At 41.3% G+C, this 22,292-nt stretch overlaps 2 protein-coding genes across 2 annotated transcripts; one reads left to right on the top strand and one right to left on the bottom strand.

The window, feature by feature from the left end:
* Positions 1-24: 24 nt before the first annotated feature.
* Positions 25-11,576, top strand: POGLUT2 (protein O-glucosyltransferase 2; the record flags this gene model as incomplete). The annotated part of the gene is made up of 10 exons (XM_082009575.1): positions 25-203; positions 2,409-2,614; positions 3,028-3,233; positions 3,995-4,072; positions 7,959-8,131; positions 9,187-9,424; positions 10,040-10,249; positions 10,617-10,706; positions 11,246-11,350; positions 11,559-11,576. 10 exons carry the CDS (start codon positions 25-27, stop codon positions 11,574-11,576), a joined length of 1,503 nt encoding a protein of 500 aa, XP_081865701.1.
* A 2,695-nt stretch (positions 11,577-14,271) lies between these two features.
* On the bottom strand, positions 14,272-21,767 carry TEX30 (testis expressed 30; the record flags this gene model as incomplete). The annotated part of the gene is made up of 5 exons (XM_082014193.1): positions 14,272-14,445; positions 16,465-16,667; positions 18,159-18,210; positions 19,687-19,917; positions 21,750-21,767. 5 exons carry the CDS (start codon positions 21,765-21,767, stop codon positions 14,272-14,274), a joined length of 678 nt encoding a protein of 225 aa, XP_081870319.1.
* Positions 21,768-22,292: the final 525 nt, after the last annotated feature.

Below are 22,292 nucleotides of genomic sequence, written 5' to 3' on the forward strand. Positions count from 1 at the left end.
TCTCCGTCAGGGCAAGCGCTGTAAATGCGTGGCCTGTGGCCGCTCTGCGTCGCCCTGGGAGCCGTTGCGGCGGGCGCCGCCGCGGGCGGGGGCGGCCGGCTGAGCCCCGAGCGCAGTGCGGTATGGGGGCCCGGGCTGCGGGCGGAGGCTGCCCTCCCCGCTCGCTATTTTTACGTGCAGGCCGTGGACGCCGAAGGGCAGAGGTAAGCGGGACAGCTTTTCACGGAGACTTCGTCTGTGGGCAGAAAAAAATCCGACAGATCGGTTAAAAGGTGACGTTCCGTGCCCGCCTCCCTCCCTCCCGATCAGCAGGGTGAAGGGAGTTAGGCGGGGAGCGGCAGAGCTTTCTACGCCTCCTCCCCAGGCATCACCACCCCCCACGGGTGCGTGGGTGTGCCACGTTCCTTCACCTTGGGCAGCGGCTTAAATATTTGCGGGCCCTGGGTCCAAATCGTAATTCGTGGATTTCTTATGAGGGAGCGAAGCGTCCTGCTCCCCACCTTGGATGGCAGCAGTGCCAGCACGGCTACGTGCCCCATCCTCGGCGGGGCTGACCTTGCGTGCCTGCGTCCCGGCTGAATCTCTTCCACCTTTTAGGCAGAAATTTATTTGAGATTTTCTTGTAGAAAGGGAAACTACGGGTGCTGAAGGCTCCCTACGTGGCTTTTTTTGTATATCACTTAGAAAAAGCCAGTGAATCTCTTTAGGAGTATCAAATAACTGCACAATGAGATGAGAAAAGAAAAAAACGATGAAAATGTTCAACAGCAAAACACACGTATTGGTCCAGCCGACAATTTATGATTTTTTCTGCTTTGTCAAAACCTTAACAGTAACTAATTTATGATACGCCTATTCAGGTGGCCTGCTTATTTCCACTGTTAGGAACATCAGTATTTCTCCTAAACACGTAGGCACATGATCAGCAGAGTCATTTAGGAATTACTCTGTAGGCTGTTAACATAAACTTCATAGGAATGAACTAGGTAGACTTAGTTTTCAGAGAACACTCATGGCTTTCCATTTCTACAAGAAACAAACCCTGACTGTACAAGCTAGATAGGAACTCAGACTGCTCCATTCAGGTTGTCCAGATTAGATGCACCGTGGCATGTGCAAATTTGGAAGCTGCCAGTTCACCTTATCTTGGACGGTAAATACTTCCTGCATTTAGTTGAACTGGCAGTTCTTTAGTATGTCTGGATGAGTTTCAGGAAAGTTGACTGGGCTGCTGGGCTGTAATGCGTTAGTCTACCCACTCCCGCCACCTCTCTTTTTATCCCAAGCTCTCCCTATGTATGTGGGACCGTGTTTAAAGAGGTGGAAGAAGATTGGCAGATGCAGCATTTTGACTGTGGCAACTTTGTTAATACCTCTGTGGTGTGTGAAAACTTTCATGGTTTTTCAAATTTGGTTTTACTGAGATTTTTTTATGATCGGTGTATGGTGTATTTTACCAAAATGTCATAACTACACAGTGAATTACATGATCCCACTATAATGTTTTTTTCCTACCAAGACACTGGTATTTGTAATATCCCTTTTTTTTTTCCCCTGTATGAGCTACAATAATGATTAAGAAGTTTAACTTTATTCTTCACTTCCTTAAATAGTACATAGAAAATAAAGTAAGCTGGAAACATTTTGCTTCTGTATGTAAAATAACAGACTTATTAAGCTGCTAAAGTGAAGCTTGTTCTAGTATTTTGTTTTATAGAATCATAGAATGGTTTGGGTTGGATGACAGTTTTAAAGATCATCTAGTCTGACTCCCCTGCCAAGGACAGGGACATCTTTCACTAGGTCACGTTGCCCAAAGACTGACCTTGAACGCTTCCAGGGGTGGGGCATTCACAACTTCTCTGGGCAACCTATTTCAGTATCTCATCCCCCTCATCATAGAGCATTTATTCCTTATGTCCAATCTAAATCCACCCTCTTTCAGTTTAAAACCATTGCCCCACATCCTGTACTTACAGGACAGGACACCAAGATATATCTACCAAGATCCATTTATCTGCATGCGCTCTACCTTCCCATCATTTTACACTGGAGCAACTACTAATCAAGAGCTATGCTGGATTTTTAAAGGTGCTCTGTTCCCATATAATCCAAAAACGTATTTCCAACACTATTCGTAGGGCACCAAGTAATTTTGGAGTTGTGTGTCTGAGTGGAACCTTCTTGATACCTAGCGCTTCTAACAGCATGAGACGTTTGAAGTAGCCTAACAAAATTCTCTTTGGAAAAATCATGTCTTGCTTGTGAACATTAGGATGTGCTAATAAAGACCTAGCATAGCTTAGTGAAGTCACTAGAAATCTGCCAGCATGAAAAGGAATGGACCAGACTAAGAAAGCTCTTGTGTGTTTTCATTTTTATTAAGCTCCCACTTATTCTCTGGGTAGGTTCACTTCATCGCCGGGTGAAAATGCTTTCCAGGTGAAGATCACTGCTCCTGATGAACAGTTCACTCGGGTTGGTGTGCAAGTATTAGATAGGAAAGATGGTTCCTTCCTTGTGAGATACAGGATGTACGCAAGCTACAAAAACCTGAAGATAGAAGTCAAAATTGGAGATAAACATGTCGCAAAGTCTCCATATATTTTAAAAGGTAAGAAGCAGCACTATGCATGGATTTCCTATCGTGGCTTTTTCTCACAAACTGTATCCCAGAATGTCTTCTAGGATTAGCATGGGATTCTGCAGGACCTCAGTACTTCTCCAGACTATCAAATCCCATTGGAGTTACAGATTCATATTAAGTGTCCTGCATGTACTATTCAAAATAGTAAAAAGAAAGAAATGCTGTTGAAGCTGTTGCCTAGCAAATACATGTAGAAGGCTCACACAGAAGTTGATGTAGCTAGGCATGACTCCATTGGAGTAAAAAAAAAAGTTCAAATATGTCCATTTAGAGTTGCTGAAGGTTTCACCCTAAGCAATTAATGCTCAGTGCCTAACCCTCTTTTATGATCTCAGTAGTGTGACTTATTAAAAATAAAATAATGATTGTGTTCCTGATAGGACCTGTTTACCATGAAAACTGTGACTGCCCTCAGGAGGAGAGCAGTGCATGGCTGGAAGAGATGAACTGCGCTCAGATCATTCCACAGATTCAGAGAGACCTAGCAAATTTTCCCATTGTTGATCCAGATAAGATTGCAAAAGAAATTCCACAGAGGTTTGGACAAAGACAGAGTTTGTGTCATTACACCATCAAAGATAACGAGGTACGGAATAGGTTGATCTGAAGCCCATATGGGGATTTGGTGGCATGTCATACAATCAGGCTGCTTGGCTCTTCCCACTTGAAAGGCTTCTTTGTGTCTGTTCTTCAAGAAGCTTGCTTTGCTTGCTTCTCTGTCCTTGAATACCTTGCAGTTTGTGTCTGAGCTTAATAGTATCTGTCCTACTTTGTAAAGTGCTTTTTGTCCACATTGCAACTGAAGTACAGTGAAGGCAAATTACTTTCCAAGCAATCAGTGTGAGTACCGGGCACAGACCCAAGTCTGCTAAATGCTAATTTGGTTTCCTGTTCTCTGAGTAATATTGCCGTGGAGTGTCACAATCATCTAATTTAACATGCATCAATAAATTATGTTGTGCATAATTCTGAAGTAAAGAAATACCGCTTAGCTCCACTGAGGCTCAGAGCTACAATTCTTTTCAGCAAAAACTGTACTGACTTCAGTAGAGTTTCACATGGAAATAAGAACAATGGAACACAACAGAAAGAGGCAACAAGTTTCTGTTTCCACGAGACAGACCTAAAATGTCAACAAAAGCAAGCAAAGCTTGTCCTTTTTTTTGTGTCACTTTTCTGTGATGAATTGGAGAGGTGAGATTTCTAAAGCTTCCCAAAGATCATAAACCTATACAGCCATACAGTTTGTCTGACTAGTTACTTACTAAGTGATTAAAAGAGCTCTAAATTGTCTAGCTGTTCTTTGAAATGAAAACACCAGAGCAATAAAACTTTGTTTATTTTCAGGTTTATATAAAGACGTATGGGGAACATGTTGGCTTCAGAATTTTCATGGATGCCATACTGCTTTCTTTGACAAGAAAAGTGAGTGCATCTGTACAGTCATTTATTCTATATGTCCTAATTTATAGAAGCCGGGGCTTAACAAATATACTTCATCATATTTGTCGCTATTTCTGTTAAAAAGCTCTTCTTGTTCTTTGATTAATAATGGAAAGGTCAGATGCATTTTCCTTGTTTGAAGTTGGGATATTCTACAATGCTCTCTGATCATTGTATGGAGTATCACAAGTGTTAATTGAATAGCAGGCTTTTATAGGAGAGTTTGATAGATTAAGACAGAGTGAGGGTTTTTTTTTCCTATAGACTAAAGAAATCATCCTGTAGCATCTAATAGAAAATTTCTGTCTCTGCTAGTACATTTTACAGGGTTACTCAAAAAAATAGGGAATTTATATGATTCTTCATTAATTTCCATATGTTGAAAACAAGACAGGAAGGGTTGAGAAGGAGCATTGAAAGCCCAACAGGTAGTGTGTGGGAAACTCCCTTGATGTACAAGCAAAAAGCACCGTGCAGACTCTTCCCTAGGAAGACCTTGGAAAAACCCTGACCTATGTACATAGTGACAGAATATAGCAGGGCTGAAGTTTCAGCACACACAAATATGTGATTGTTATCTAAAGAGAGTAGTAAGAGAAATATGAAGATATCTGAGTTAATACCTATTTTTGACTGTAAAAATATAAAGCATTTATCTTTAAAAAGGAGAGAAATAAGAGAGGAGTTACTGAAATACGGAGTTGGTAACTTAAAAAAAAATCCTTAGAAGTCTAATAAGAATTAAGCACATTATTTATAAGCAGCTGAAAGATAAGGTAATTGGTATGAAACAACATTAATTTATCATAAAAAAATCAAGTCATACCTATGTAATTGCTTCCTATAACAAGATAATAGGCTTTCTGTATGGATGTCAAGTATCTTAGTTTTGGTTAGGCTTTTGAGGGCAAGTCTCACAAGTTTCTCATAAACAAGATAGGAAAACTTTGCCTAGAAGAAACTACTGTAAACTGCTTGGAAAACCTACTTAAATAATAGTTGCCAATGTTTCCAGAGAGGCAAAAGCTGTCACAAATGTATTCTTCAGAGAATTGTCCTAGGTTCGGTCCTCATTTAATAACTTAGTTATATTTTGACTGAATGATGGATTAGAGAATATGCTTATTGAATTTTCAGATAACAAAAATTAAAGAACCTGCAAGCACCTCACAGTACAGCATCATAATTAAAAAAAATTTTCACAAGTAAGAGAAATTGTATGGAAAAATGGATAAAATAAAGTAAGGAGGGCAGGGTACTACACAAAGGCTGGGTAAGTCATGTAGTTCTGGCACCTATTTAAAATAGGGAGTGGTTATTTTCTGCAGAGAAGTGTGAAGGTTACAGTATCACAAGTTTAACATGAGTCAACAGTGGCATGCTGTTGTGAAAAGCTAAACACACACATTAACAAACTGATGAAAGAAACATAAAGTAACCTTCCCACTATACTTAGGATTAGTTACGGATCAGTTATGCCACTGTGTCTGCGTTTGGGTGTCATGCGTCAAGAAAGATTGTTCAGTTACTGACATTGCACAGGAAAGTGGTAAGAATGACAAGACATACAAATGAAGATTCATTTAAGTAGGGATTGGTTCATCTAACAGTGTCTAAGGGAAGACGTGAATGTAGCCTTTAATTATCTAAAAGGTTGCTCCATGGAAGATGGAAGTAAGCTGTTCTCAGTGTCAGTAGTGTTGCACAAGAAGTAATGGAATGAAATTGCATCAAAGGTATTTAGGCTAAATGTTCGAAAAGATTTGCTAGCTCCAAAGACAGAAACTATTTACAGTTCTAGAAAATAGAATCTGTCTTATCCCCACTAAATACCGTAGGAATTTCTGTTAAGACAGTATAATGAAAGACCATAGAACTGCTGGGTTGGAGAAGAAGAATTAACACGTTGAATGATTCTGCCACTGAGGATGTAGATAAAATAGAATTTTTAGCATTTCTATGTCCATTATAACCGTTAGATGGCACTGTACTAATAAAGTTGAGTGCCGAAGATTAGAATGTGTAGCCAAACACCCTTTGAATTGAAGGTACACAATAAAACCTTTTCTCTCAGTCTGTATACTGAAGACAAGAAGTACTGCTTTGGGTCTCTTGTCTCTAGAATTTCTGGATGTGTCTGCCAAAGGCTTTCCCGTGTTGTCAAGTTAGAGAAAAGTATCTTCAACCACTTAGGGGGGTGTTTGGTATTTGGCAAATTGTTAATTTCTATCTCTGTCCATAAAGATAAATTAAATTAGAAACTTAATGAAACCTATTTGGGCCACAGAAGAATCCTGAAATGTTAGCCTGTGACCAACCATTCTGATCTAAAGAATAAAGGGATTTGAGAGGAGAAATGCTTTGATGCATATATATGATGAGGAGCTAGCAACATATTTTAACTCTTTTTATGTGTATATGTGTATTTTAATTTGAGAATTAACAACATTCATAATTCTTCTTTCCTTCAGAGAAGGTATTTTCCCATGTAGGTATTGAGATAGTTGACGATAACACTTGAACAAAATGTTCCTAATCACACACATACAGTCATGACCTCTAAATTACCTGTTAGTAGTCAGGACAGAGATCTTGGAGTTATTCCAGCAGTTTTCCAAAAATGGCAGTATAATAATCTTTTTTTCTTTTGTTTTTGCCTCCCTCCTTAATAAGTCTCAACTGGGTATCGCACTATTGCGTACATCTGATTAAGTCACAGTATAAAACCTGTGACATGCCTATTTTGTGAAAACAGTGCCGTTCTCATTTCGTTTTCTCAGAAAGCACTACACAGCAAGAATGCTGTTGGGCATGCAACAAGAAGCTAATTTGACTAGGATTCTTTTGCTTTGGAAGAGGCAACTGAGGGGGATGTAGTGGAGATTTATGTCATGAAGAGGGTGACCTAAGAACAAATAGGGCATTAGCTCTGCACTCACATTATCCATGCCTTCAGGGCTCTGTAAAACTCAACCATATACCTCCTTCAGCCTTCTTGCTCTCCAAGTGGAAGTGTCCCACCATTTTCAGTTTGTCCTCACAAGGCAGCTGGCCCAACCCTGGGGCTAGCTGCCTTTGGTTGTACCTTCTCTTACTTTGCTTGCAAATACCAGAACCACACGCAGTGCTCAAGATAGGGGTGCATTACAGTTTCCTATAGCAGCAAAATTATGCCCCCTGTCCTGTTGTTATAATGTTTCCTGGCCATCAACAGTATTTTGCCTGCTTTTTGGCTGCAACAGTGATTTCTGATGCAGTTCCATACTACCAACTATTTTAAATAAGTGAGGATGTTAAGCTTAATAATTAACCCCAGTGCTGACTAAATGTGGTCTTTCCATCATGGCTGTTCATCTCTGTTACCTCTCTTCCGTTGGATTTAGTAATCATGCAGACACAGGGTAAATCAGTTCAATGATGTGACAGAAAACTAATTTACCACCCAACAGCAATTTTCCATGCAGTCAGCAAGGTGGCTCAATTTACCTTAGAACTATAACTGGGACTGCTTACCAGTTCCCAGTGCTAGCCTGGTACAAAGATTGTATGGCCAATCATGTAAAGTATAACAAGAAACCATCCTCTAAACTGGGGTGTTCCTATCCCTTAAAAAAAACAGAGAGCGCATTTATATGACTTTGTGCAAATCTTAAAAAAAAAAAAAAATTATCTTGTAGGCTTTCCTCTGTGGTTTCAGTATTTCTGACATGTTTCTAAACTTAAATATTTATTACAGGTACATTAAGTATATTAGAACATGTTTGGGTTTTTTTTCCTCTTAGTGAGGTTGTTTTCAAAATGCAAGATGCTGGGAGAAGAACACTGCTTTGTATCAAAATGCATTTGTGCCTACTTTGTTTCTGTTTAGGTGAAAATGCCAGATGTAGAATTTTTTGTTAATTTGGGGGACTGGCCTCTGGAGAAAAAGAAGTCCCCACAGAACCTGCACCCTATCTTCTCATGGTGTGGGTCCACCGAGTCAAAAGACATTGTCATGCCAACCTATGACTTAACAGACTCAGTTTTGGAGACTATGGGACGGTAAGAAATTGCTTAAATTTTTCACAAAATTCACAGTGAATAATTTTCCAAAAAGATCTTTGTATTAACAGTATATTAATGGTTTTACTCTCTATTAATTCATTGAGACATTGGCACCCTGCAGCTAGGCAACAACTGTGTAATCAATATCCTAGCAGTCACCAAGTTATGTATTATATAACATAAATGACGTATATTAAAACACTTCACCGTTTAATTTCAAAAATCAAAATTAATCTAAACATGGTCAAGTCACTGAAAACAGCACTTATAGGGAATGTTTCAAGGGTAGGTATTTTGTTTGTTTGCTTTGTTTTCCCCGCCAAACATGTTGAAAGCCGGCCAGGTGTCTTTTTTTTCCTGATTTTCCTAGAATCTTTTTTGTCTGTACTTTTTAAAGCCCAATGTAGCCAGAATTCTCAACCTGGGACGTACCATCTCCCACTTTGATTACTGATCATAACTGGCCTCAGTAACTGCTCTGTCACTGTCTTGAAACACTACAAAGCCAGCTTCAAAGAGATCTTTGTTGTCCACTTTGAACTTATCATTTCACTGCATTCAGTTCAGGTTCCTTGTCTGTATTATCAAGACTTCTCCTACATTTGCTCCCCCCTGCCCCCTCAATTCATGTGTTTTTAATTTAGCAAAGGAAGTGAAATACGCTGTATTACGCTAGTTACAGAAAAACCTTGCTTTGGACTATCATGACTGCTTCATCAGCATTATCAGCTATTGCATTACGCTGTATCACCTTCACTGGTCTGGCAACCATACCCACTTTTAGCCACGTTGTTCCACGACAACTGACAGGTACTCTTTCCACCGGCAATGTTGTCACTGAACTGATGCTGTCTTGCCACGGGCCTGTGAACTTGACATTCCTTATTTGTTTTTATCGCTGCAAAAATACTGATACAGTACATCTATGGGTGTGTCCATGACTTACCTTCATTCTTGGTATTTGCCTATTGCTACTGTAAACTCTTTTAAGTAATTGCACTTTAAAAAATTTCCAGTAGCCTTCACAATTAAATCACTTCTTACTCCCCCAGAGTTAGTCTGGATATGATGTCAGTTCAAGCAAATACTGGCCCATCGTGGGAAGACAAGAATACCACGGCATTCTGGAGAGGACGTGACAGCCGCAAAGAGAGGCTTGAACTTGTAAAACTCAGCAGAAAATATCCAGAGGTCATAGACGCAGCTTTCACAAACTTTTTTTTTTTTAAACATGATGAAAGCCTCTATGGCCCCATAGTTAAGCACATTTCGTTTTTTGATTTTTTTAAGGTAAGCCACTGACCCATTTTTCATAGAACTTAGGTTCTTGGTGTTTCTCATTATCAAATAACTTTGTATATATTATTGATAATAATTTTTTTTTTTTTTTTTTTTTTTTTTTTTTTTTTTAGTTTTTCAGCACACCAGCAGTAACAAGCATGATTAGGCATCTCTCCAGTGGGATTAACTGCTATGTAGCTCTTACACTGAGGATAATAATGCTTGATTTACACCTAAAGGTTCTGTGGAACCTTGTGTAATCTATGTAACTCCAAGTTCCTTTTTATTTCTTTTTCCTGGTTCAGTGATCAGGACTACTAACATAACTAACATAGTGGGAAAATCAGTGGATGAAGTGGCACATCTACCCTCACATCCGAGGATGAGCATCTTAAGAATTTCCAGAGAACTTAATTGATGAAGAGGGCCATCGCTGTGTACCCTGTACTGTGATGAATTCCAAACTAAATAATAAAAGCTACTTAAACACTGACGCTTGCCTAGCCAGTCCTACATTTCTCAATATCGGCAAGTCAGTAATACCAGTGCCGTCAGAATAATATAACCTACCAAGGTGCTGGGAATCTTCTGTTTGTTAATAACTTATGGTCATTTTCTTTCCAGTATAAATATCAAATTAATATTGATGGCACAGTGGCAGCATACAGATTGCCTTATCTACTAGCAGGAAACAGTGTGGTGCTAAAGCAAGACTCCATCTACTATGAGCATTTTTATAACGAGCTGCAGCCGTGGAAACACTATATTCCATTTAAAAGCGACCTGAGTGATCTACTAGAAAAACTACAGTGGGCCAAAGAGCACGATGAAGAGGTAAATACACATTTAGAAGTACTCAGCAATGTTTCTAGAGAGAGAAAGCAAAAAGTGCATTTCTTTAAAACAAAAAAATCAATTAGAAGGATTTAAAAATTATTGTCTTCAACTCTGCAAATAAGAAAAACACTTTTCAAAAAATACATAACACTGTCTTTAATTTGAAATTAAATTGAACTTTGGAAAAATTAGGAGTATTTTCATAAGAATGCCTTACTTTAAAAATTAAGAATGCTTAAATAAAAATAAATAAGTTATCCTTACCTGTCAACACTGTACTTAACTCCAGAATCAATACTGGCATCCTGAAATAACTACTATTTTTCTGAGAATTTTTTTAAGAAAACTTTTTTTTTTTTGACAGGCAAAAAATATTGCAAAATCTGGACAAGAATTCGCAAGAAACAATCTCATGGGAGACCACATTTTTTGTTATTATTTCAAACTCTTCCAGGCTAGTATATTTTTAATGGCTACTACCACAAGAATAGAAATCCCACAGAAAGAATTTGGGGCAACAGAGCTGCTGGGAATTGGCCAGTCCAGTACTTGAACCCACAAAGCAAGCAGCAGCAGTTAAGAACTTCAGTTGGTTTACAAATGTTGTGTGCACTTATTTCCTATGAAACCCCTTAAGATTACACTGGTGCTTTGAGAGAAGCAATTGGATCCCATAAATCTTCATCTAATCTGCACTTATATGTTGCCCACAATGATCGAGGAATTACACGTCAGACGCACACCCTGCGAACCACAGCTGAAAATAGCTGTGCGTTAGCACCAAGATACCAAAACGCCAGTGAGGCACCCCCAGGGGCTCCTGTCTGCAGTTAAGTATCTGCTTACCCTGTCTGTGACACAGCATGGAGTAACAGATTGTGTAGCCCCAGAGTTTTTACGGAATTACTCAACTGAGTTGGTGCCATATTTACAACCAGCTGTACAATCGTAACAAGTTTGTGAATTAATAATACCTTCCTTTTTTAAAACTAGGAATATGCCAACTTGCAAGTGAGCGAGCCAAAAATCAGAGATGGGATGGAGAAAGTGCAGCAGCCTGATGATGACCTTTTTCCATGTACTTGCCACAGAAAAAAGGTACAGTGCTAAATGTAAAGTGATGGATGTCCTCAGTTCTTATTCAACCAAACTGGAACAGGCATCAGTAGCTCACGGTATCCGTTACCAGACCAGACCATTAATGCCTGTCGAACCTAGAAACATTTCTTTGTGTATTTGCAGGACTAGACAGTTAAAAATCGAGTTTCCAATTAACTGAAAAATGTTTCTTCTTTCTTGACTGCAGGCCAAAGATGAACTCTGACAGAAAGAAATAAATTTTTAATATTTACCTACATTCAGACTTAAGGAAAGAAGAAAAATGTGGATTAAAATGCCAGTGGATAATGTCAATGGATATTCTGAAGTTTACTGTATCATGATCTATGTATGGAAGAAAACCAAGCACCCCTTATTTCCTTTTTATCATGCAGTGGTTGCATAGTCTTGTTCAAAAACATTTTTATAATTTTTTTTTTTTTTAAATAAAGAACATGTTTGTATCAGTCATGTGTTACTATCCTGAGACACCTTGGAAACGCAGACACTTTTTACTCAGACTTGTTATACTGAGTCTATTCACATGTGTTCTGCAAAAAAAGGGCAGATAAGAATTGTAAATCTGACCTCCCACCCCATGTACCTATCCAAAGTCATCTTTTTCAGACCATAACTTTTGTTCCTTCTGAGAGGATCAGTCTTCTCAAACACAGCAATGTGGGGTTCATAACACATCTTTTTAACCTGGAGGAAAAACACAGTGCTATTGGACACCTCAGGAATATTAGAGAAAAGTTTTAAGTTCCATATGATTTTTCACAGACACTTTGTGAAACCCAGTCTCTGGCTATCTGAAAAGCAGCGAGCAGTGACTACTGAAACTAAACTGATCCTTGGTTCAACAATCTATGGTCTATTTTTAAAATACCCATTTTCCATGAATGCTAAGTAATTCAGCTGTTAATTTTGAGCATATCCACACCATCTGAAAGTGATCCATAGGCAGATTAAAAGTCAAGTCTAAATCCATCAAATTCTAAAGTTAGCACATATGTTTCCAGTCCAAATGAGGATTTATTTTCTCTGTAACAAAGCCAGTCAATTTAAAATACATTTAACCATTTTCTTTGCAAACAGAAAATAGTGTGCTATGCTTATTGAACATTACTGCTGGAGATCAGCTTTCTTGAGGCATCTTGTGAGAAACAATGGAAGAATATTTTATCTGATGAACATTTTTAGCTTTCATCTGCCTATTATTTTTATTATAGAAAAAGAAAGCCTAAGGAGTAGTTCATTTGGTCATGTGATAAACAATGTATGTTCTAATTTAACTATACTAATCTACAGTTTTGGGTTTGTTGTTGTTGGGGTTTTTTTGTTTTGTTTTTTTTACACAATGCAGCACCAAAATAAAGCTATCCTATTTAAGCACCTGACTAAAACATCACAGAGATCCTCTCAGCTCACCAGGGCTGACGTGGCATGCATTAACCAGCTCTGCACAGCTCCTCCCAAGAACAACCTCCAGGCTCAAGCTGCTGGCTCATGTTCAGCAAGCTGTAAGCCTTGGAGATGCAGAATGACTGGAACAGGGTTTAGGGAACTCTTGGCTGTGGAGATGAGACCACCATCTCAGGAGACAACTCCAAGATGCTTTTTCATGGGACCAAACAGCCATTTCATCTCAGGGGTCATCATTCAGCTGGTACCTGCTGATGGCTTGGCTGAAAGCAGTTACAACCATTGGTTTTACCAATGGGTTACTCATAGTCCGTAATGGGGAAGTCTGCAGCTGCAAGCACACACAAAGTATTTCATCCACTCTGCATCGTTAGAGCTCAGCTGACAACCCGCTTTCCTTCTGCTAACAGGTAATGAGGTTCAGAGCCCCACCTGCCTCTTCTGAGACCTCCTAACAGAAGCCTTGTGCAGCACAGAATCATTAAGGTTGGAAGAGACCTTTAAGATCAAGTCCAACTGTCAACCCAAGACCACCATGCCCACTAAACCATGTCCCAAAGTGCCACGTCTATACATTTTTTGAACACCTCCAGTGATGGTGACTCCACCACTTCCCCGTGCCGCCTGTTCCAATTTCAGTAAAAAAATTTTTCCTAATATCCAATCTAAACTTCCCCCGGCACAACTTGAGGCCAGACATACCATACCTGCTTCCTTCTCCAGGAGTTCCTCCACCAGTATAAATAGAATGTCTTTTATCAGTTTTTCTTCAATAGTCTTCCATGCCCATCTCTCCAAAGGGCCTCTGTGATCAGTCTTTTACACAAGGGAAGTTGCTGGAAGGTGACTTTTCAAAACTGTGACCCATGTTCTTTGCTCCTCACGCACAACCATGCCTGCATTACCCTTTCCTCCTGCTCCCCAGACAGGCCGAGAACCTGCCTCCTTAGGGTAGTGACACTGTAAGTGATGAGAGATTCCTCTCCCCGCATCACTGGTTTTGAAGCATACTAAAATGCCAGGGTGCAGCACCAAGGCAGAGTAGTACCATCCGTGCTTGCCAGCCTCTGGGCATGCACTTGCAGAATTCTACAAATTGGTAGGTTTCAATTTCAAACAAGTACAGCATCAGGAATATACTCAGAAATGAAAAGTACCTAAAGATTTGCTGTCAAAATAGATTTTTTTTCCAGTATATCACTTCAAATACTTAGTGCTCTGCATTACTAAAGTGTTGTATACAGTTATTTGCATAGAAACACAGAAAACAATGCTGCCATAATACTAATTATTTTGCAAATTTTCTGTCCCTTCCTTCAAACAGTTCTTTATTGTTTTGCATAATATTTTTCATTCATACAAAAAAGTTGTATTTCCATTTACACTTAGACCTCTGAAAATAACCTGTTTTAAAAAATATGCCTCTCAGAAATAACAAACTCTAGTTTGCTGCATTTAGGAAAAACTAAATGAAGATATTGCTTAAACACTGCAAATCATTTGTGCTCCAGTTCAATATTCTCTCGAAGCCAAGAAAAAACTTGCACATTTATTTCTTCCATGACATCATCTGTTGTTCGTCCTTTGACTACCATCCCATGGTTTCCTTTATCAATCCAATGGATTTTTTTAGGGGCTTTCATTTTGCTTGCCACACTTTCTAGCAATTGCTAGGGAGAAAATAGAATGAAAAAGTTAGAGAATCAGCTGCTACAAACTGTGCAACTCCTAGATGTCTCTCACTTTGCCTGTGCAACACATAACAGGCAGCTCTTAAAAACAAAATGGATCTGCATGCACATTAGAAACAACTTGATAGAAAAGATGTGATGATACTGTATTCAGTAATGGAATTTGCTCAAATGTTTGCCCTCACTCAAACACAGAATAGCAGAAAATTAGTACTTCAAAAACTGTGAAGGTCACAACCCTATGCAGGCTCCTTCCCCACACTGATGGGGGAATACACTTTTACTGCCAGAGGGTAGTACTAACAGTAAAATGGCAAAACTTCTTCAGTCAAATTTGTCTACAGTGGCAGAGTAGCAATACAGACCTCAGCAAACAGACCTAAGAAACAGCTCAGAGAGTCTTAAGGATTCCCGCATTAAGAGGACACTCTAAGGATCTGCTGGTTGCTAGCCTGACTTATTTTGGTAACAACTCCTCACGAAAGCATTATGACTCCTTAGAAAGTGCCCAAGCATAGAAAATGCCAACTGCACACACTCTCAAATTCAAGATGAACTGTTCAAGAACAACAGATACCTATTTGTAAAGAAAACAAGGCAGAAAACCACTGTATTCTCATCTCTACAAAAATCACAGAATGTTTTGGGTTGGAAGAGACCTTTACAGGTGACCTAGTCCAACCCACCTACAATAAGCAGGGATATCTTCAACTAGATCAGGTTGCTCAGAACCCCATCCAACCTGACCTTCAGCATTTCCAGCAATGGGGCATCTACCACCTCTCTGGGCAACCTGCGCCAGTGTTTCACCACCCTCATTGTGAAAAATTTATTCCTTAGATCTAGTCGAAATCTGCCCTCTTTTACTTTAAAACCATTACCCCTTGTCCTATTGCTACACGCCCTGCTAAAAAGTCTGTCCCCATTTTTCTTATCAGCCCCCTTTAAGTACTGGAAGGCTGCAAGAAGGTCTCCCCAGAGTCTTCTCTTCTCCAGGCAGAACCACCACAACTCTCTCAGCCTGGCCTCATAGGAGAGGTGTTCCATCTCTCTGACCATTTGTGTGGCCCTCCTCTGGACCCGCTCCAACAAGTCCATGTCTTTCCTGTGCTGAGGGCTCCAGAGCTGGACGCAGGACTCCAGGTGGGGTCTCAACAGAGCAGAGGGGCAGAATCCCCTTGCTCGACCTGCTGGCCACGCTACTTTGGATGCAGCCCAGGTTACGGTTGGCCTTCTGGGCTGCAAGTGCACATTGCCAGCTCATGTCCAGCTTTTCATCCACTGGCACCCCCAAGTCCTTCTCGGCAGGGCTGCTCTCAAACCCATCGTCCCCCAGCCTGTACTGATACTGGGGGTTGCCCCAACCCAGGTGCAGGACCCTGCACTTGGCCCTGTTGAACCTCACGAGGTTCACACCGGCCCATTCCTCGAGCTTGTCCAGGTCCCTCTGTATGGCATCCCGTCCCTCAGGCGTGTCAGCCGCAACACTCAGCTTGGTGCCATCTAAGAAAAATAAATCTTTATATCACAGAAGTCTGACTTGTGGGTAGAACTGCTTCACTAAAAGAATTTGTCATGAAAATGTGATGAATGTGAAGCTGGTAGCATAGCACACTGTTTATGTTTTGTAACCTGAAATAGTTAAAACAGAACAGTGAATAACTCGCTCCTTCCATAGGATTGTACAAATTTAAAAGCAGCCTATCAAAAAAGACAAAACATTTAAATCAGCAGTATTTTAGTGGCCCAAAGATGAGTTTTCTAAAGTAAGTGGATTATCAAGCATGATCCAGAAATTTTAAGCAGCAGAAGAAAACACCGCCAGGCTTCCTTATGTCTCATGAAGTTTCTTACCCAAGGCTTCCTTCAGAAGATATATATATTTAGAGAAGGCTGTTAATCAAAGTCACAGCTGTGTATACCAGTACAGACACCACTCAGACTCATTCCTATTCCTCAATACTGCCCCTTCATAGCAGGATTTACAAGGCTACTCACTTTTTCACACATCTCATCTGCCGATCCTGAGACAAACAGTACTGGACACCTGATCAATAATAAATCTTCATCCCGGAGCTTGGACTGAAGTTTTGGTCGATGCAATGGGTAAGATAAACATACTAGACCTTGAATGAAGTCATCACCATCCTGGCTAAGTTGACGTATCACAGAGGCAGCAGCTCGTGAGCCCATGGAACGGCCTTTCTCCCATGTTAAAATAAAGGAAAAAAGTGTATCTGCTGTTACCTCATCTACATTCTGTTGGAGTAAACAACTCCTAAAAACAATTTGCTACATACCAGTAGTACAAAATGCTAGGGATATTTTTATTCATCTGCTCCTTCAAAAACATTAATCCCAATTTCAATATTTTCTGCTAAAATATTTTTCTGGTTATATTGTGATTTCACATCCCCATTTAAAAAAAAAGTGAGGGAAAAAAAGAAAGGATAAATATAGAGGGATCCTTTGCAATACTGGAAGGACCAACAGCCCATCCTGGGGGCACAGGGAAGAGAGGGACAGGTCCTATGCTCCAGACCCTTGAAATCTGAGATAGCAATGATATTATCTTGTCTAATTTTTTTCATGCAACCTTAATCTGCTCAAATTAGAAACAAAGTTTTATGCGTCTTATTCCTAAAACAAATCCAGCAAGTGTTTATGCACGCCTCAAACTTCAGCCTAAAAGTAAAAGTAGAAGGGGGGGAAAAAAAACCCCAAGTGTGAACTTGTGGCATGAGGTCAGTCAGTAACAGCAAGGGCATACCAAAGTATCTCCTCAAAGAAGAAGCATATGAGCTGACAATGCTCTGCAGCTGAGTGTTAGAAGTGGCTGATTCCAGCGGGATTAACTTGCATCAGCACAGATTTGGTTTCACTTGGAGAACATTCAGAGTTTCCGTTATCGAGTCATTCCTAATCACACCCATCTATTTCCCTTTTCACATAATATAACTTTTTTATCTGCCACTAGGTTTTATCCACCAAAACCTGTTTTGGGAGAATGTTTTTTTGTTTAGCAGTAACCAGAATTCTTCAAGACCTGCAGTTAAAAAGCACACACGGATTATCAGAGAACTCATGCCCTATCACTTATAAGTGACAAGGAAGCTTTCTCCCAAAGTACCTGGAAAACACAGTCTATCGCTCTTTCCTTACTCCTTCTAGGGAGAGACCTGTGGCATCACAAGGAGGGTGAACAGGTCTAGACAGCCATGCTCTCAAGAGAATCCGGTGGAAGTGGCAGGCTGGATGTTCCCACTTGCGACTCGAGAAGCAGTGCTGCTCAAGCCAGCCGCCAGAGAGCCGAGCTGCACACCCACCCCACGCAGCCACCAGCTACAGGGCTGGCAGTATTCTGCTCCCTGTTAAGATGCCCAAATGCAGATTGGTAAGTGGGCCCCGGCAGTCAGTGGACTGCCAATCAATTAATGAAGGTTACAGAGCATTCAACTGTCAACAGATAGCTGAATTGCTCTCCCTAGGCAATACTGACAAGTGGGAGTTTATTCAGCTTGTTCCCTAGTTAGACAGCAAGCTTCTAGTGTCCACCTGAACGGAAACCTGTCATCCACATCTGTTCACTCACTTCTTACCAAAATGGGATAGGCTTCAAAAATGGAGTCATTACAGATCACTATCATTAGGGGCAGTATAAGAGAGAAAATTACAGATAATAAAAAACATACCTGCAAGGAAGACACCCAAAAGTTTATAATCATCAGAAAGCTTTAAGTATTCCTAAAGAAATAAGATCAAAAGAAGCATTACAAGTCAGAATTAAGACAGCTGGGAGGCTGGGGATTTTTTTGTTTGTATCTACTAAATACAAAATGGCAAGCTCTTTCAGCACTCCACATTAAACAAAGAACAGATACATACAAGTTGCTCTGTTTTTTACACGCACATGGTTTCATAACATTTTGCAGCAACTTAATAAACATAAGTAATTTCACATTAGCTCTCAGCAAGTCTAAAATATCAGATGCCTTATGAAGTTACCAAAACATAAGTGATTACTGAGTATCAACTTAGATATAATAACAGACTGCATGCACACTCTTAGCTCATTAAAAGGCAAAGTAAGTTAGCAAAAATGTGGTTCAATGAGGTCACGTATTTCCAGCAAAAAATTTTAAGACACAATCAGTTATTTCTGACAGAAAAGATGAAATTCAGCAAGAAATTTTTCCTTTTTTAGGAGAGAACTAATCAGGTGCTATCTTAGCAGAGGCCTTTACGTTACCTTTACACAGCAACATATTAATATAGACTCGCTAACAACATCATGCTTCTTCAAAAAAGAAGGGAGAACAGATCCACATTAAAGCTAGCGAAGTCTAAAGTCAAATTCATGTACATATAATCACAATGACATCATTTAAATTAATTCCTTACGAACTGGACTTAGTTCCCCTATAAAATATGTCTGATGCTCAGTGCAAAGGGCTCAAGCCACCTTCCCATGCCCCAGTAAAAATAGATAGACAATCAGGAGAAAATTTCCACTCCTTCCAGCCTGCTCCAGAACAGGAAGATATACTAAGCTGATACTATTATAATAAAAAGTTGCTTATTTTAACAAAACCTAGGTACATAACAACATCTTAAATAAGGTATCAGCAGCAGAAAGAGATGAACACACGCATATACCAGTTTAAACTGATTTTGAACTCGAATACTATTTAGGTTCGAGGGCTTTCATATACTACTCCCAATCTCTTTTGCTTCAAGTCCTCCTGTGACCCAGAGTCCCTTACTCTTTCCCCAAAGTTTTGTTCTCCCAGCTGCCAGCCCTCAGAGACCCAGCACAATTCCCAGGTCAGCTTCTTTCCTCTCAAAACCACTTGCAAAGCTGTATCCCTTAATCTCCCCTCCCCAAGATCTCCCAGAACACCTACCTCTTGTTTCCATTCTAAATACTTTCCATTTTTGAAGCTGTAAGTTTTCCCACAGAACACACTTGCTTTCTTCACATCCTTTTCTCAAGCTTTTGTTTCTCTCCCTGAACTAAAACCCACATACTTGCTGCAGCTGTTCCAGCTACTGCCCATATACAAATTGCTCCTGCTGTTTCTGTTCAGACAGTGCTCCATTTAGTTAACCATCACTTCTAATTTTCCCACTGTTGCTTGACTAGTATCTGGTCATAATTTAAGAAACCCAGAAGACGGCACCCATGGATCTAAGCTTTGGCAGAATTTGGTCACTTCTTACCACAACTGTTTTGAAGGCCTTAGTCCTGTAGGCAACATTAAGGCCTTTACAAGTAAACCGCAGGCACAGAACTCCATGGGATGCAAGATAAACTGCCAAAGACACTAAGTGAGGGAAATTCATATCTCCTCCAGCTCCATGGGTAAGAATCACTCCATATATTGATTTCTTCTCTGGGACAGAAAAGATAGCATCAAGGTATTTGTTTCCAAAAGGTATTTTCACTTTAACCTAGAAATAAAACAAACAAACAAACAAAAAATTAAAAAAAAAAGCATGTTCCCAGTCTATGCATTATGATGAAGAAAAATCGGACAAGAAAGAAACCAAAATTGCAAGTCCAATTTTATTTCTTTTGTTTGAGGGTACTAAATAAGTAACTGTACCTGTGTGTCAAAGATTTTCTATGCAATAACGGGCAAGTCACTTTACCACTCCACACCTTATTTCCTCCATTAGAAAATGAACCATCCCTAGTTTCAAGGGATGCTTCAAGGCATAAACTGAAACGCTTCTTACCTTCTCTATGTATCTATATCTAGCTATTCAAGAGCTAACTGCCATACTTAACTTGAATAGTCTTCCACAATAAGAAAATTTAACTCTTCTGTAAGACTTGAAAATAAATAGGAAATATGAACTATTCTATAATTGCACATTCCTAGAGTAGAAAAAATACTTTTATCTCTGATCTCTCATGACCATTATTAAATAAAAGAATTAAGGAAGCCCCTAAACATTTATTACAACGAAATTATCTTGGGTCTGTAGAGCCATATGGAGTATATAGGATCAAGAGAATTCCTTGCTGGCAGCAACTATTTAATGCCTGTAGCTGGAGGATCCACGTACAAGCCTCATGACAAAGGGAAAAAAACAAAAACAGACTATTATGAAAAATGGATTTGAATGCACTAGTGTTAGATACTACACACAACTGTAAGAACAAATGCACAGGAATTACTTTTTTCATTAAGTGTTCAATAATAACTAGTGTCAGATGTCATAAGATGCATATTTCATGTATTTGTATAATTGATATTCTAAGATAAGCAAGGCACTTACTCTCTAACTAGCGGCCTAAACGACATAAATATAAAACATGAAGACAACAGCCCAGGAAACATCTCCAAATTACACAGTGGTAACCACTCAGTGGCGTCAAGAGATTGAACTTTCCCCAAGGACAGGAGACAGCAGAGGCTCAGACAAAGCCAGCTTCAGGCTGCCAGAGGGCCTCCAGTCATAACAGACATCTGGAGGAGCGGAATGAGACACAAGACCAGTTGATGTTCTGCTAAATGAAAGGGGACTGGACAGCACATGTGCCCCTGTGTGTGCTGCAGCTTCTGAAAGCAAAAAGGAAAAGACGCCGGGGCCCGGATGAAGCACGGTTTCGTGCCACTGCTGCCTCCCAAAGACTATCCCTGGCAGTGGTCCTACAGAGGCACTGCGCAGGGGGAAGGTTTGTCGGTGGCCTCACGGAGCCGCCACCTTTACAGCCTCTTGCCCAGCTGAAACGCAGGATCCTCCTCCGGAGGATGCCGGCAGCTGACGGCAGTCGGACACGCGGGACAGCCAGCAGCCACGCGTGTCTACGCGGAGATGGGCAGAAAGCTGAACAAGCCAGAGCTGCTGCTTCCCGGCTACCCGGGCGTCGCCCGGTGAAGACACCAGGCCAGACGGGGTTCAGCTGGCCTGCAGCCATGTTTACGCCTCTCCCGGGCAGGCGGAGGCGGCAGCACACTCACCCCACCCCGCTTCCCCGGCTTTAGGGGCTCCTCAGAGGGGAACGGCAGCTGCCACACCTGCAGGACCTTACAGATCCAAACTGCAAAAGACACGCACGGACCCTACGGGCGGTTGCTCCGCCGTCAGCCGCCGGGCCAGACCAAGCGCCGCGGCCGCCCCCCGGGCTCGGGGCCTCACGAACCCCTCGCCAGGCTGCGGCCGAGGAGAGCCACGGTCTAACCGCCGGCCTCCTCCTCGGGTGACCGCAGTACTGGGACAGCCGAGTTCAGCATTGCGGACAGGCGCCACGCCGGCGAGGACAGCGGCCATACCTCTGCCGGCCCGCTCATCTCGCTCGCGGCCCCCTGACGTCACGCGAATGACAGCCCTCCGCTCCACCGCTGCTTGAGAAGGACTCCCCGGGGGTTGGCTGCCGCGGTGCTTGATTGACCCAGCGGCGAGCAAGGCCCCGCCCTGAAGGGCGGGGCTAGTCAGCCGGCCTGCGCCGGGCTGTAGGGGCGAGATCATGGCGGAGGCCGGAGTCAGCCGGGCAGTGGTGGGGTGGGGTCGCAGCCGGCCTGGCCGGGGGCAGCGAGTGCCAATGCTGGTACCTGCAGGTGTTGGCTGCGGGCTGGAACTGTGGCGGAAGGAATTTTGAAGGCGGATTGCTTTGAGCCGTGTGGGGAGGCGGTGGCGGGAAGCGCCTCTGAAGTAGGCCTGGAGAGAAACCCCAGCGCTTGGGGCGCGTCTGGCAAGGGCTTGGTAATGGGGGTGTCGGCAGCGCCTGAACTGCGGGCTTCTCCCCACCGGCACGGTTAAGTGCCCGTCGCGTGGGCGTCAGACCCTAGCTGCTATATTTTAAAAAGCTGTTGATG

This window comes from Phaethon aethereus, assembly GCF_964289735.1.
Source record: "Phaethon aethereus genome assembly, chromosome: 1".
In the NCBI taxonomy this organism is placed as follows: domain Eukaryota; kingdom Metazoa; phylum Chordata; class Aves; order Phaethontiformes; family Phaethontidae; genus Phaethon; species Phaethon aethereus.